Source organism: Paramormyrops kingsleyae, chromosome 25 (genome assembly GCF_048594095.1).
Source record: "Paramormyrops kingsleyae isolate MSU_618 chromosome 25, PKINGS_0.4, whole genome shotgun sequence".
Lineage (NCBI taxonomy): Eukaryota > Metazoa > Chordata > Actinopteri > Osteoglossiformes > Mormyridae > Paramormyrops > Paramormyrops kingsleyae.
In genome coordinates this window covers 28579136-28590776 of record NC_132821.1, presented here as the reverse complement: position 1 = coordinate 28590776, position 11641 = coordinate 28579136, and the positions used below count along the sequence as shown (strand labels likewise).

Genomic DNA, 11641 nt, shown 5'->3' with positions numbered 1-11641 from the left:
AGGACTGGATGGTAATTGGATTAGTTGTTTGATTTTGTAAGAATCAAATGATGAGCCTTTTACCAAAATATCTAGGTTTGTGTGTGTGTGTGTGTGTGTGTGTGTGGGCGGGCATTTGCATATACATTGTGGGGACCAAATGTCCCCATAATGTGATAAAAACCTGTCATTCTGAAATTGTGGGGACAACCTTCAGTCCCCACAATGGGAAACCCAATTATATAAAACTTTGTGAAAATTAAAAATGCCAAAAGTTGTGTGTTTAGTTTGGTTCCTTATGGTTGAGGTTAGGGCTGGGTAGGGTTAAGGTCGTCATTGTTGGGATTAGGGTTTTTCCCATAGAAATGAATACAAGCGCGTGTGTGTGTGTCTGTGTGTGTGTAAAATGTAATACACAGCAGAGCAATAAGACATTCTGCACATGCCCTTGTTGCCTAAACATTATATATAATATGACAAAACTTCTACCAGTAGGTGGCAGTATTGCCTTTTACGATTTCTCTCTGCTTGTAATCATGGCGATCAAACTCTGTGTGCAAAACAGTCATTTGTACAATGGCAACAAGTAGGGAGCTTTCAAAGGCAGCCAAACTATATATAAACTAATATGAGGGTTAAAATAGCTCTTTAAATGGCACGTTTGTTGGCAGGTTTCCTGCTACATTAGCAAATGGGGTATGGATAATAGAACACACACACTTATTGTCTAGTATTGTATTGTGCATAGAAAAAAAAACAAACGACATTTACAGTAGTAATAAAAATAAAATATACAGATGAATTCAAGTGACACATTTATGCAAATCAGAAAGTACAGTACGGCACAGAATGATATTTCCCTATACCTTCATATTTCTATAAACTATACCTAACCGTGTGCTTCAGTATTAATTAACACATTTTATTCTCTAACTTTACATGGTAACAATGATTTTTCAAGTTAACTACCATTTATCATGGCGACCTTTTTCCAAGTCACAGATCCCGTAATGCCTTTTTGTTTTAGTGTTAGTCTTATAGCATATTGTGTGCTTGTCAATACTCTAACAGTTTTCAACAAGGGCACGGCCCATAAATTTACTGTTTGATCTAAATCAAAGCGTGGAAGTGGCCTGTTTCGCTGCTCAAACTTCTCTCCATGTGCATTTAACACTGAAGAGGATGCTCTCCGACTTTATTATGTACACAGACAAACCCTTTCTGATTTTTTTAGGCCGTTCAATGCCTCATCAAAGCCAGTGGGGATGTGCTTGGGGTCAGATCCAGATGGGCGCAGACGGGCATCCGGTTTGGTCCCCTTTTAGGTTCGCGGCAGTTTACCCAGATTTACCAATGAGCCAAATCACTTTGCAGCTCCGCTCGCCCCGGTAATCAACCACACTCATCTGGCTCATTTTGCAACAGAGGAGTAAAACATCTAAATTACAGTCCCTAACGAGGCGTAACGCTACAAACAGGGCAGAGGTGAAGGAGAGAACGAACGCAAACGTAAAGAAAAACATGAAGAGATCTGTACCGTAAAGCGGCTGAACGCAACGCAGTCCGTTCATTGGCTCGTCGTCGGTCGATGACGTGTAAGCATCCTATGATCTGTCTACACAGCATTACGGCACCGTCTCAGTGAAGATGAGAATGCGGCCGAATGAGCCATGTCATGTATACACATATACACTGAAGATACATTGAAGCGGCGTTAAGTGGACAGTCCTGTGAAGAACTAGTTGGAGAACCAGCAGGTGGACGGGACTGGTCCGGACCACCGTCAAATGACATTCTCAAACAGCTGCATCGACCTCATTATATTTTCATCCTGTGAAGATAAGATGGCAGAGGTCAAAAGAATTCCATAGGAATGGGTCAAAACTGTCAGATGTATGAAGAACAAAGGTCATGTTCAGGAGGACTCTCCTCATTTCTATCCCAGCATGCATCACTCTGACTTTTTATTGTCACGGTTCCTAAAATAAGCTCAACTAGTAGCCTTACTGTGCAGCAGGTGGGGGTGGGGGGGGGGGGCACTTACGTTTTGGCAGCAGTCAATGAATTCATCTATGGTCACCACTCCATCTTTGTTCTTGTCCATTTTCTGTTTGGAAGAAGAACATCTTTATGAGGTTAGTCAAGACACTACTTCCTGTCAAAAGAAAGTAAGACAGTCCCACCAATAAACACCCCCACACACTAAACTTAAGATATCAATGATATGCTAACGATGGTATCCTGCGGAATTATGGATTGAAAAGACAAATCCACAGAAAAATACCAAAATATCTTGGTATGCAGTTGGAGTTAGTGCAACCCGTCTGTTATTGTATTGATTGATTTAGTTTGCTTGTCTCGATGTATTATTCATTTTGCTGAACAGATTTCTGAGCCTCTTACAGTAAAATGTGAAGTGAAACAAATGTGGCAGTTCATACTTGGAAGAATATCTCCACGTGCTGTCTGGGCGCGTCGTCCTTCAGCACTGGGTAGGTGCACCTGCCCATCATGCTGTAAATAGCCCTCATGATGTCCAGCATCTCCTGAGAGCCAGGGAGACAACCAAGGCAACATTGCCGATTCAGTCAAAAGGAAGGTATGTGCAGAGTAGTTTTCACACTTTCATTACTCTTTGGCTTCATTTAAATTTTTCTGCAAACATACTTTCATTGTTCAGTAATAATACATATGGGTGTCAGACAGTCATTTAAATCAGATTATTATTTATTATATAACATTTTTACTTTTTACACCATACTTCACACACTAATTTTACAGGCAATCAAAAAAACAAAAACAATAAATAAATAAACAATCTAGGTTATGGTCTTAAAGAACCTTTTGCAAATGTAGTCTTCAGGGTAGGCGGAGCCTGTGCTCTCATTACAAAATGTGATCTCATCACGAAGTGGCAATGAGCTGGTTTAGGTGATTGGTTGCTTTTCCAGGGCCAGGTCATAGGTGATTGGTTGCTTTTCCAGGGCCAGGTCATAGGTGATTGGTTGCTTTTCCAGGGCCAGGCCGCTGAGTGGTAATGAATCCCAGCTGACTCTGATTAGGCTGTGGGCTTCGTCAGGGTATAAATAGGGTCACCTGCGGAGCCCCTGGTGGATATGAGGGGGAGGGGGTTTCTATGGGTGTTTGGAGTGGTGTTTGGAGTGGTGTTTGGAGTGGTGTTTGGAGTGGTGTTTGGAGTGGAGATTTTACTGCAGTCCTGGGAATAGACTTTCTTCTGTAGGCTTTATTTTGCAGATTCTAAAAGGGGCTGTGACCCTGTTTTTCCCAAAGTTATTTTCTTAGTTTAGACCAGGTTCTCTTGTGCCTCTGTACTGGCTTGTGGTAGATTATTGCACTAGAGCCTGCCCCAAGACTATTAAAAATAGCAAAGATTTTATAAAGAAGCCAGTAAAAATGGCTGCTTACGTCTTTAGTTATGTATCCGTCCTTATTAATGTCGTATAAATTGAATGCCCAGTTTAGCTTCTCCTGCACCGAGCCCCGCAGCAGGGTGGAGAGACCCAACGCAAAGTCCTAGAGCCAAGATGGAGACAGATTGAGATGTAAGATGAGTGGCTTCATTGACATTTAAATCCATTTTGTAAGTTACTCATCTGGCACCTTTGCAAGCGCGACAAAAACGCTGGACGATTTTAACACCTACAATCTTGAGTTCTGAATGAAGCTCTGCAATGGCACAGGAAGTACTTAAGTGGACAAATCTTATCTCCGTTAACTCCATAAAATTCCATTTTATGACTTGCAGTTGTACTTGGGATTTTTTCTGGGCTATCTACCGCTATTTGATAAAGCCTTCCTTGAATTTCTGAAGTATATTCTCATTTTAGTTAAACATTTAATTCATATAGTTAATGTGGGCCCCCCTTAGCAGCCAACTTGGTAAACACTGATTTTTATTTTTTTTTTTAAAGATAATCTGAACATATGATTTACAGTACACTTTGACCTGCTACTATGCTTGTTTTTCTATTGTCTATTAATAATTCATCACAGATATTAGTTAAAGGCACCACTTAACCATAAAGCGCCCTTTTTGATGATTATCAATGGTGGTGACTCATTAGTACAAAGAGATCTGTTAGAACTTGTTTATCATTGTCTATTAACGATTTACAAAGTGTTGCAACCTAATTAATAACTTGATTATAAACCATTCATGCACCATTTACATGGGCTGTCTCATTGTAAAGTGGTACCGAAATAACTGGCTGCGCTCCTCTCCATTTCAGTATTCCTTATAAGGAAGATAGATAAATTAACTTTGTCACATGAGGAATTAAAAGTGTATGTTTCATCTGGATGGCGAAAACCGGGTTTAAAATATAAGTCTGTAAAATGAGTAGTATAAATGTGGGCTTACCTCAAAATTCACAGACCCGTTGTGATCTGTGTCGAATGCGTTGAATAGGAAGTGTGCGTACCGCGACGCGTCTGTGAAATTGGATATAGAAATCAAGCCGTTTCTCTTTAAGGGCTAGAAACAGTGTAGACAACAGCCAAAAAAGCCAGACACAGAACAATAGAACAATAGAAATGAAACTTGGTACACTGAAGATCAAGACATAAAACATCGACGTGGAGTGCTTTGTCGTGATGTGTGGTGATTATAGATAGATGGATAGCTATACATACATACATACTGTACATACATACTGTATTGTTCCCATAGGGAAATTTTACTTGTACTGTACAAATCGAATCTTGAGTATGCGCTTGGTAGTCTAACTGGCACTCCGCAAGGTTTACAGAAAGAAACTCATTGCATTTGAGTTTAATTTAATCTGTTTTATTCTTTATCAGAACAGTGTGTTCGGCTTTACATTGTCACAGGCCCCCGTGCCACGGGAAACTGTTTCAGTTATATAACAGCATATAACAGCAATTAGATGAATGAAATTTATTACAGTGCGCTGGTTCACATGGACCATGTGAAAATAAAATTAGAGGCAGAGATGCCCCCACCCCCCCCCAGACTTCTCAGCACTCCATACCTCCTTGTGGGAAGAACTGTGAGTAGATCCCTTTGAAGGTTTCCTCATTAACCACCCCGCTTGGACATTCCTGAGGAAAACAAAAAAGCAGACATATAAAGTAATTTGCAGAAATCTCCCAAAAAAATATTTGAAAGGATATAAAAGAAACTCATAATTGGATAGCCTCAAGCACCAAAAACACATAAATGAGATACTTTAAAACTCAGAAGTGCCAATTTCCCTTTTATTCATTTTACGAAAAGTTTGTTGGAAATGTCCATAATATATGCTCAACATTTTCGTAAGTAGCAATTGATGCCCAAGCCCAAACTGGTAACATAGAGCCTTCATGTGTGGTACGTATGGGGCGTTCTTTATTCATCATGGAAACTGTATATTGGGTGCCCAACAATATTCAAAACGGTAACGTCAAGATGCAGACCTTTACCGTAAATGGGACTGGAATGTTATTAAAAATCAGACAGTTAAACCCAGAACCACGTGGCACGCTAACTTAGGAGGGGCTAATGGGGGGGGGGGGGGGGGTTCTTTTCCAGTTCTCCGGCACCAACACGTTCTTGTGTGCCATAAGACCTTCGTGTCAAGGTATTGAGTCCTTTTTTTTTTTTGTTATCATGTTTTGACCGTTTCCCATTTCAGGCACGTGAGGCCAGCCAGATTGTCATGATACGGCCCAGTTATTGCATTTTGCTGCGCCAGCTGTCCCTGCCTGCCCACAGCTGGACGGCTCTGCCCGGGTTCGCGACAGGGAAAACAATCGTGCGGATCTGGCGGAGTGAGAGACTGAGGCTTAGACGGTAGAGTGATGACGGCAAGGTCTTTTGTCACACCGTAGTGATGTAATCTCCAGGGACAGCCGGAACAGAGGGACAAAGGTCGTTGTGTGAGCCTACAACATCCCCATCATATTAAACCACAGACCAATAAAACCATCAACAACATGATTAATGGATCATTATTTAGCTTTGTGCTGAAAGCTTCTCCCAGCCAGGCAAGAAAAACAAGATTTAATTCTACTTTAAATCAGGAAGGATAGAGTCTGAGGTGTTTTAAAGGACATTTTAAACATTTCAGAGTAAAATAACCCCGTTCTGCTGATCTTCCAGACCCTGTAGACGCTCAGGAAACCTTCTCTCCCAGTACAGGTCTCCATATATATGCCTTCCGTTTGAGCATTAATTAGGAACATTCCAAAGATTTGTAGCTTTGCTGGTAATGCTGCCCATCTTGTTTGGGTAGCAGGCTATGGATAAAGTGGATGTTATTATAAAACACAAGGAATCAGGGATGTAAACAGCATTTCAGTTTAAATGATAAAATGCCAAATGCTATCTTATTAGCTGCTTCCACGGCGATGCGTTTGTAGACGAGAGCATTTTAAATGTTAGCCACGTATCCAGTATTATCGTGGAGTGTAAGTATGGGTCCTGCATAATTGCATAACAAAATAATTCCTTTATTTATTTTTCACTCCATAGAGGGAACCCGGTGTTACAGTTTGAGATGTTAGCAAGAGAGAGATGAGAAGCTGCTTTAATGATCCCCAGAGGGAAGTTAGGATTTCACAGGTGTTGGAGAAGGATAATTGTGGGGGAAAAAAAGCAGACAAAGATGTAAATTAGATGACTCTTACATTCTTGAAGCCTCTGTAGAGAATCTGAAGCTCCTTCTTTGTGAACTGGGTCTGGGCCTCTAACTGCTCCAGAGCCTCGGGACGATGGCGGATCGTGTACTGCTCCTGTTCATCGTCAATGCTGTCTGCAAGAGAGAGCGCCATCCTTAGGGCTGTAGCAGCATGTGCACTAAGGGCACGCTCCTGTCACTTCCCGATGCTGTGTTTGTGCAACAACGTCTGAACTTTAGAGAGCTACATTGCGCACTTCGAGTCCTTATAAAGTCCTGACCGTTCCATTTTCTGCCAATGAGGGCTCCGGCTGAGATTGCCACGATGGCTTTTGAGACCTCGCTCTCCTCTGGTCATTTTTAAAAACAAATACAGGCAGAGTTTAAATTTAAATAGTTATGCAAAGCTGGTAATATAAGCCTTATGCAACAATAATGCAAAACATTCCAATTACAGCAAAACATTTCTTACTTTCCTCTCTGTTCAAAACAATATAAGCTTCTTTTTTTTTTTTAAATATACTGGATAAAAAAAATTGTCTTTATCATTCTTGAAACTTAAATCAGCTGTAACACTATCCCAGTATCACCAGCAGTGGTATTTTATTGGTTCTGTGTTTTTCATGCTTTTTTTCACCATAGTGGGCCGAGGTAACACTGCCAGCGATGTCATTAAAGTATAGTTAGTATACTGGAGTAGTATAGTTCAAGCAAATTCTGAGGAAAGAAAGTATAGTTGCTGCATCTACAGTGAAAAGAAATACACAAAGAAATATGAGTAGGAGACTGTGGTGTTGTTTTCAAGACTTCCAGTAGGTGTCAGCTAGCAGAATATCCATTCTCTACCTATGCAGTGGCTGCAGAGCCTGATGTCACCAAGCTGAACTGGGCCCACAGGCGTCAGCCAGCAGGGACACAGATCAATGCCGTATATATAAACATTTATGATGCATCGATCTGCTGAACTGGCCAATAAACCGGATGGATTTTTCAGTAGGCTTTTGCATTCTAACCAGATTTGACTTTCTGGCCGGAATGTTTATAAAGAGCTAATTATTATCACCCGAAAAACGACTATTAAATATCTCATTCTTTCTCTCCTGAAAGTGTTCTCATATATTGCAAGATTCAATATTCAACGCGTTTATCGTCATATGTACAGTAGAAACGTGCATTTCTCTGTGCAATGAAATTTTTACTCTGCTGTCCACACAAAAATGCCGAGGTACAATATAGCAGAAAAAAATAGAAAAACAAATACTTTTAAGAGCTTAATGTGCAAAAAAATACAGTATGCGGTAGTATGGTATGGTAGTATGGTATGGTAGTATGGTAGTATGGTATGGTAGTATGGTAGTATGATGTCCATTATTCATACTCCTGTCGGCTGTTAAGGAGTCTGATGGCAGTGAGGAAGAAGGAGTTTATTATGTTAATATTATATGTAATGTTTATTAAGCAAAATGAACGTGTGAAAAATACTCAAGGTTTTTCCCTTTCTTTGTAAGGCACGTTGTGCAACTGCTTAAATTCATTATTGTGTCATTTGCTGACTTTGCAGCTTGATGCCTATCAGCTTAAACATGTTTGTTCAGCTCCAACTCAACAAAGAAATCCAGAGACCGTCTGACAGCATGACCTGTGGAAATGAATTATCCCCAATACAGGAATGGCAGTGTTAGAAAGGGTAGGAGTTACCACAGTGGACATGGACTTCGTCTAGCCAGTGAGTTGTTGGTCCTGGATGACCCTTTGAGTGTGGTGCTACAGTGGAGTCACATTCAACGTCAGACCGTTGACTCTGAAGCCCTCTCTTAATGCATCACAGTATCTATAGACTTCTGTGGACGTTCTGTGAATTGTGTGACCTGAACGCTTTTTAAATTAGCCAGTTAAATCCTTCGCAGTTAAAATACTACATTCACACTGCCGGGCAGCTACTGCCTTACGAGCTGCGGAGATCGAGCAGGAAAACCAGCTTAAAAAGACAAAACGCTCCCCTGTATCAGTGCGTATGACACTGTAAACAGATACAGGAAGATGGCAGATTGCTTTTCAAATTCACAAGCTGGTCTTTCTCAGTTTATAGGACTTAGAAATGTTATCATTATTACATGAGTTTGACTCATCAGGGAGTCTAAATAAGGAAATGACTTCCAGGAAGAGAGAGGTATACTGTAACTATTAATTTTATGAATGACCTTACGAGATGCATAACCCTATAGTGGACAGAAGTTTGTGGGCCATCTTCTGCAGCAAAAGGACGCAGATCATCACTTGTCTTAGCGCTCAAAGACCCCCGGCTAAGGACGATCCAGACACCCGGCTTGGGATTACAGAATTCATGCTGTCAGCCATGAAGGCCCCGTGAAGCCAGTAGGTGAGGAAGCGTCTTCAGGAAGCCCCAGCTGCTAAGCCTTCTGTGGACGAGCTTAGCCCAGTCATCCCAGAGCCGCCTCTCAACAACTTACCATGAGGATTAGTCTTCGGAAACAAGCCGTCAGCTACAGGAACCGGGCGATTTCTCGCCATGACAAATGACTGTGACATTACCATCATGCTGGACTGATATATACGTACATACACACACATACTCATGTTGGCCTTCACTACACCACAACACAGTCCCTATTGAGGCATATTCAGTGCTAAGCACTTTTTGTCAAGATTAATCCTTTGTAATTTTGACTTCCGGGGCCAGCTGTGAAACCGGCCAGTTCAAAAGAGAGCTCAGCGGCACAGAGTATAAGTTTGATTGTCCTCATGTTTGCCCAGTCAGTCCCCCAGAGCAGCCACAGATTCAAATAAATCTGAAAATGTGTCAGAGCGGAAAGAACTCAGTGTGAGCTTCCTATAAAATAATGCCCCCGCCGTAAGTTACCCTCCATAAAAGTACTTGGTGCTTTAAAAGAGTAATTAATCTGCCAAGACGTTATGGTAGCTGTGTCTTTTTTAAGGATCATATGAAGTAGAACCAGTGATTAAGCTGAACTGCATCAGTCATTCTCTCTCTCTCTCTCTCTATCTCTCTCATGCTCAAAAAAATCATAAGGTTATTTCAGATAGCATCTACTGTTATACATTATTCATCTGTGCATCTATCCTTAGCAAATCAAACCATTAACAGCACATTCTTGTGTGGTCGTATATGTTTTTTTTTTTTACCTGTGCAAGTAAACACACACTCGTCTAACTGTCTACAAAATCACTGTGCAATACAATCCAGATACATGTATATTTCCAAATATATTGTATTTTTGCTAAACTGTGTAGCGGTAACAGCCATAAATATGCTGCAGTTATGTAGCATTTTAGAAGCAAATTCTGACTTTCAGACAAGACTGATTTAGATGTGAAATCTTTGCACGAACCTTTGCCTTTTCACAGCGGTTACTGCGTAGAGTTAGGGCAGAAATCCCTATAAATGGGGCCATTATCCTTTCATTTTAATAATCAGATGTTCCGGAATGTTTCTCTTTTATCTATTCCCAAAGCCATTTAAAACAGCACATCCAGATGACTATTACTGAGGCAAACAGGTCATACAGCTTCATCATTTCTGCATATCAAACAGAAGTCAGCATTCTCAACTTAACCCAAGCCAATCATCATCAAATCCTGACCGGTTTCACATCACATTGTTTAGCATAATGAACAATAAAACCAAATCAACATTTGTACCACATTAGCGTAAATATTTAGTAAATTATTTCTATTAAGTTCTCCCAGTGGTGGGCTGATGAGTTTCTGATTGAAATATAAATAGTTTGCTTCACCACTTGCTGCGTATAGATTAAGCTGGTAATTAAATGCACATTTAAAGGTATACAAAATGTTGCATAATGTTTTCACTCGCTTCCACCACCATTTTAAAAGTATAATAATAATAATAATAATAATATAATATTAATCTGAATATATAGCATTCTACTCATGATTATCCTCAAAAGTAAGTAACAATAAATGCTCTGTATAATTATAATGATTATAGAATGCCAGCACCTTAATTTCCTCTCGTTTTAGCTAAATATCACTTTTTCAAAGCAGGTACAATGGATCCCAAGACCCCCATCCACTACCCCAAGCCCCCCCCCCCCCCCCCCCCCGACTCCCATTACCTTCCGTGAACTGAATGAGTCCCAGTAGGTGCAGCAGTTTGAGCGAAGCGCAGACCACCAGCACAACGGCCACCATCTGCAGCCCCTGCATCTCCCAGTCCGCGCCCCCCCCTGCACCCCCGGGGGCCGCCCCCTCCTCATGCTGCCCCTCCGAGCCCCAGCTCTGGTTCCCGCCGGTCCACTCCACGTCCGCGCCCCCGAAGGTCTCCGCTCCTGATAGTGGTGCCCGCCGCCCCCTTAGATTAGTTTTCCGGTCTTCCGGAAAGGTCTAGCTGTTGGATACTAAGCGGCGGCCTTAAAGCATCGGCCCTGTCCTCTGACCCCCCTCCCCCTCCCCTCCCCACGGCAGGTGACCCCGACCTTCGGGGCAGCAAACGTGCCTGTGAGCGAGAGAGGGAAGCACAGGCTGTGTTCCGTGGCTGAGAGACGCTCCTCTATGTTGCTGGGAGTGTAGTCACACTCTTTAAAAACACAGAATCGCCCGCGCGCGTGTGTGTGCATGTCTGTGAGAGAGAGAGCTACATTTGAGAAAAGGGAGCCTGCAATTCACAGCATTGTTCACCCGGCGCCAGAAAGCTCCCATTGTCTCCTCCAGTCCTCCTTCTTCATATCTATGGCAAACGTTCAGAGCCACACTTCCTCCGGGAAAAAAAAAAAAAATGAAAAAAAGAATTCTTTTTTTACAGCACAGTTTGATGCCCAGAATTCATGTGTTTGACTGAGTTTCCTCTGAAAGGACAGGCAGACATATAAATCGATACCTGTCTTTGTGCGGTCTTGAGTACTTGCTATGTCGGCACGACAATAGTTGACCAAAGGCGTATTGATGGGTTTATTTGGGCTTTGAAAGTCACAAACCCGAGGATCCGTCTGGCGCACATATTTATACACACGTCTATGGACTGT

At 41.7% G+C, this 11641-nt stretch overlaps 1 protein-coding gene across 5 annotated transcripts in view; it reads right to left on the bottom strand.

Moving 5' to 3' along the window:
* Nucleotides 1-699: 699 nt before the first annotated feature.
* The window catches only part of LOC111853147 (Kv channel-interacting protein 4-like), a 49535-nt gene continuing 38593 nt past the window's right edge, over nt 700-11641 (bottom strand). For 4 of the 5 annotated variants that reach the window (XM_023829780.2, XM_023829784.2, XM_023829783.2 and 1 more), the window contains 7 exons: nt 6628-6752; nt 4992-5061; nt 4361-4431; nt 3406-3513; nt 2421-2525; nt 2024-2086; nt 700-1810 (listed from right to left, as the gene is read on the bottom strand). In XM_023829780.2, the coding sequence (XP_023685548.1) occupies nt 1763-1810; nt 2024-2086; nt 2421-2525; nt 3406-3513; nt 4361-4431; nt 4992-5061; nt 6628-6752 (590 nt within the window). In that variant the 3' untranslated portion in view covers nt 700-1762. Of the gene's footprint in view, nt 1811-2023; nt 2087-2420; nt 2526-3405; nt 3514-4360; nt 4432-4991; nt 5062-6627; nt 6753-10735; nt 10857-11641 lie in introns of those variants that run through there. The other variant, XM_072707260.1, reaches the window with a different exon arrangement.